Here is a 216-nt window from a genome sequence, read left to right as displayed (position 1 = left end):
CCTCCGTCCTCCTCCCTCAGTCCATGTTCCTCCTCCTTCCTTTGTCCTCCTCCTTGGTTCCTCCATCCTCCTCCTCCCTCGGTCCTCCTGACAGCTGTGATGTCTCAGAAGAGGATAGGTGGTTTGATGAATGGTCGCTTCTCTGATAAACCCAAAAAATATGAATGAACACTTTAATATTTCAAACTTATAGTGAAATCAACATTTTTTTGTTTA

The 216-nt window shown here is 44.0% G+C and overlaps 1 protein-coding gene across 3 annotated transcripts in view; it reads right to left on the bottom strand.

Moving 5' to 3' along the window:
- Nucleotides 1-216, bottom strand: part of LOC110000124 (dachshund homolog 2-like) — a 14,936-nt gene continuing 14,720 nt past the window's right edge. For 2 of the 3 annotated variants that reach the window (XM_065962720.1, XM_065962721.1), the window contains one exon: nucleotides 1-142. In XM_065962720.1, coding sequence (XP_065818792.1) covers nucleotides 105-142 — 38 coding nt within the window. In that variant the 3' untranslated portion in view covers nucleotides 1-104. The remainder of the gene's footprint in view (nucleotides 143-216) is intronic. The other variant, XM_065962719.1, reaches the window with a different exon arrangement.

This window comes from Labrus bergylta, chromosome 14 (genome assembly GCF_963930695.1).
Source record: "Labrus bergylta chromosome 14, fLabBer1.1, whole genome shotgun sequence".
Lineage (NCBI taxonomy): Eukaryota > Metazoa > Chordata > Actinopteri > Labriformes > Labridae > Labrus > Labrus bergylta.
Note: the sequence above shows the minus strand (reverse complement) of the source record. Positions and strands in the feature narration are given on the sequence as shown.